Source organism: Propithecus coquereli, unplaced genomic scaffold (assembly GCF_000956105.1).
Source record: "Propithecus coquereli isolate 6110/MARCELLA unplaced genomic scaffold, Pcoq_1.0 Scaffold210, whole genome shotgun sequence".
NCBI lineage: Eukaryota > Metazoa > Chordata > Mammalia > Primates > Indriidae > Propithecus > Propithecus coquereli.
The window spans coordinates 6,616,221-6,617,897 of NW_012146079.1; the positions used below are offsets into that span (position 1 = coordinate 6,616,221).

At 63.4% G+C, this 1,677-nt stretch overlaps 1 protein-coding gene across 1 annotated transcript in view; it reads left to right on the forward strand.

Annotated features, from left to right (window-relative positions):
- The window catches only part of TMEM63A (transmembrane protein 63A), a 51,600-nt gene that overhangs the window by 43,581 nt on the left and 6,342 nt on the right, over window positions 1-1,677 (forward strand). Inside the window, exon 19 of the mRNA XM_012644346.1 lies at window positions 808-1,057. Within this exon, the coding sequence (XP_012499800.1) occupies window positions 808-1,057 (250 nt within the window). The remainder of the gene's footprint in view (window positions 1-807; window positions 1,058-1,677) is intronic.

A 1,677-nucleotide genomic window follows, 5' to 3' on the forward strand; every position in this document is an offset into this window, starting at 1 on the left:
CCAGCCGGTACCTCCAGGCCCTGCTATCCCGCTGCCTGCCTCCACTTCATCTGGAGCGCTGCTGGGCACTTTTATCCCAGATCTGCCACTGCTACCACTTTCCCTGTTCCATGGTGTTTTTCCAGTTGCTCTGGCGTAAACCTCGCGGGTCACCTTGTCTCCTTTCTTTCCCTCACGTGCCACATGCAGCACATCCTGGCAGCTCTAAGGTAGAGCCAGAATCGGGCCCTGCCGTGCCACCTCCGCCGCGCCCACACGGGGGTGATGGCAGTGGCGTCGGTGTGGTCTCCCGACCCCCACTCCCTCGCCTCGTGGTCGTGGTCGCTCGGAGCTGGAGCGGCTCTCCTGCTCTGGGCCGGCCCCTGTCAGCCTCGTGTTCTCCCGCCCCCGCCCGAGGCTGTCCCTGGTTCTGCCACACACGCTTCCTGGGAGCCGCAGTCTGGGGTTCCCGGTGCCTGCAGTGCACTCTCCCGGCTTTCTGGGTGACTCGCTCCTTCGCCTCCGCACATCTCTGACCAACACCCCCTCCCGGGAAAGGCTTCTCCGACCCCCTATAACACAGTATCCCCCCACCCTGCTTCCTTTTCCCTGGCGCACTCAGCACCCTGGCACACTGTGTATTTGTGTGTTTGCCTGTCTGTGTCCCCAGCTAGAACACAAACTCCGAGAGCTGGGTCAGGGCTTCGGTTCGTTCTCGGTGCCCAGCACAGTGCCTGGCCCATGCACGCAGGGATGGGCAGGAAGCCTAGGGCCCCTTGCTCTCCCTCCCAGAGTGGCTCTCACTCACAGACCCGCCCGGCCCCCCAGGTGCGTCTTCCTGCCCGACCAGGGCGCCTTCTTCGTGAACTACGTCATCGCCTCGGCCTTCATTGGCAACGGCATGGAGCTGCTGCGGCTGCCCGGCCTCATCCTCTACACCTTCCGCATGATCATGGCCAAGACGGCCGCCGACCGCAGGAACATCAAGCAGGTGCCACCCGCTGGGCACGGAGCTGTGCCTCCGACTCCCTCCCCCAGCCCACGGGCCTCTCACCCCAGTGAGCCCGGCGTCTTCCCAGTGCCAGGCTCTGGGCTAGGTGCTTCTCAGCCCGGGCCCAGGCGGGCATGGCTCCTCCGGCCTCCGCTCTAACTCACCGGCTGACGAGCGGGCTCGGGAGCTTTGCGATTTAACCGGTTTGGCTACACACATACGTTCGTACAACTAAGGGCACCAAACTCCCTTTCCGTGGACAGCCGTGTGTGTAAATTCTTAGGAGTACCTCAGATGTCAATGGCATTTTGGGCCGTGGCGTCTACTCCAAGATTCCCTGAACCGGATGGTGTGGGGCTGGGGCTCTTTCGTTCCCCTCTGCCACGGCGGGTGCTGTGGGGGAAAGCGGGAGAAGCTCTGCTTCCCTTTACCTAATTCGCAGGGCTCCGTGAGACGGGCACTGCCAGCTCCCCTGTTTTACAGACGTGCGCACTAAACTGGCCAGCACCCCTGGCCGGAAGGGGCAGAGCCTGTGGGGAGTCACTCTGCGGTCTGTCCCCAGACCACCTCTGGGGCTCACAGGCCTGCTGGGTAGACAGGATGGGAATGAGGGGAACACGAGGAAAACGTGCGTCACTGTGCTTCGGGATGTCTGGGTGTGCACAGAGTGAAGCTGGAGCAGGCCGGGGCCGGGTTGGAAGGACGTG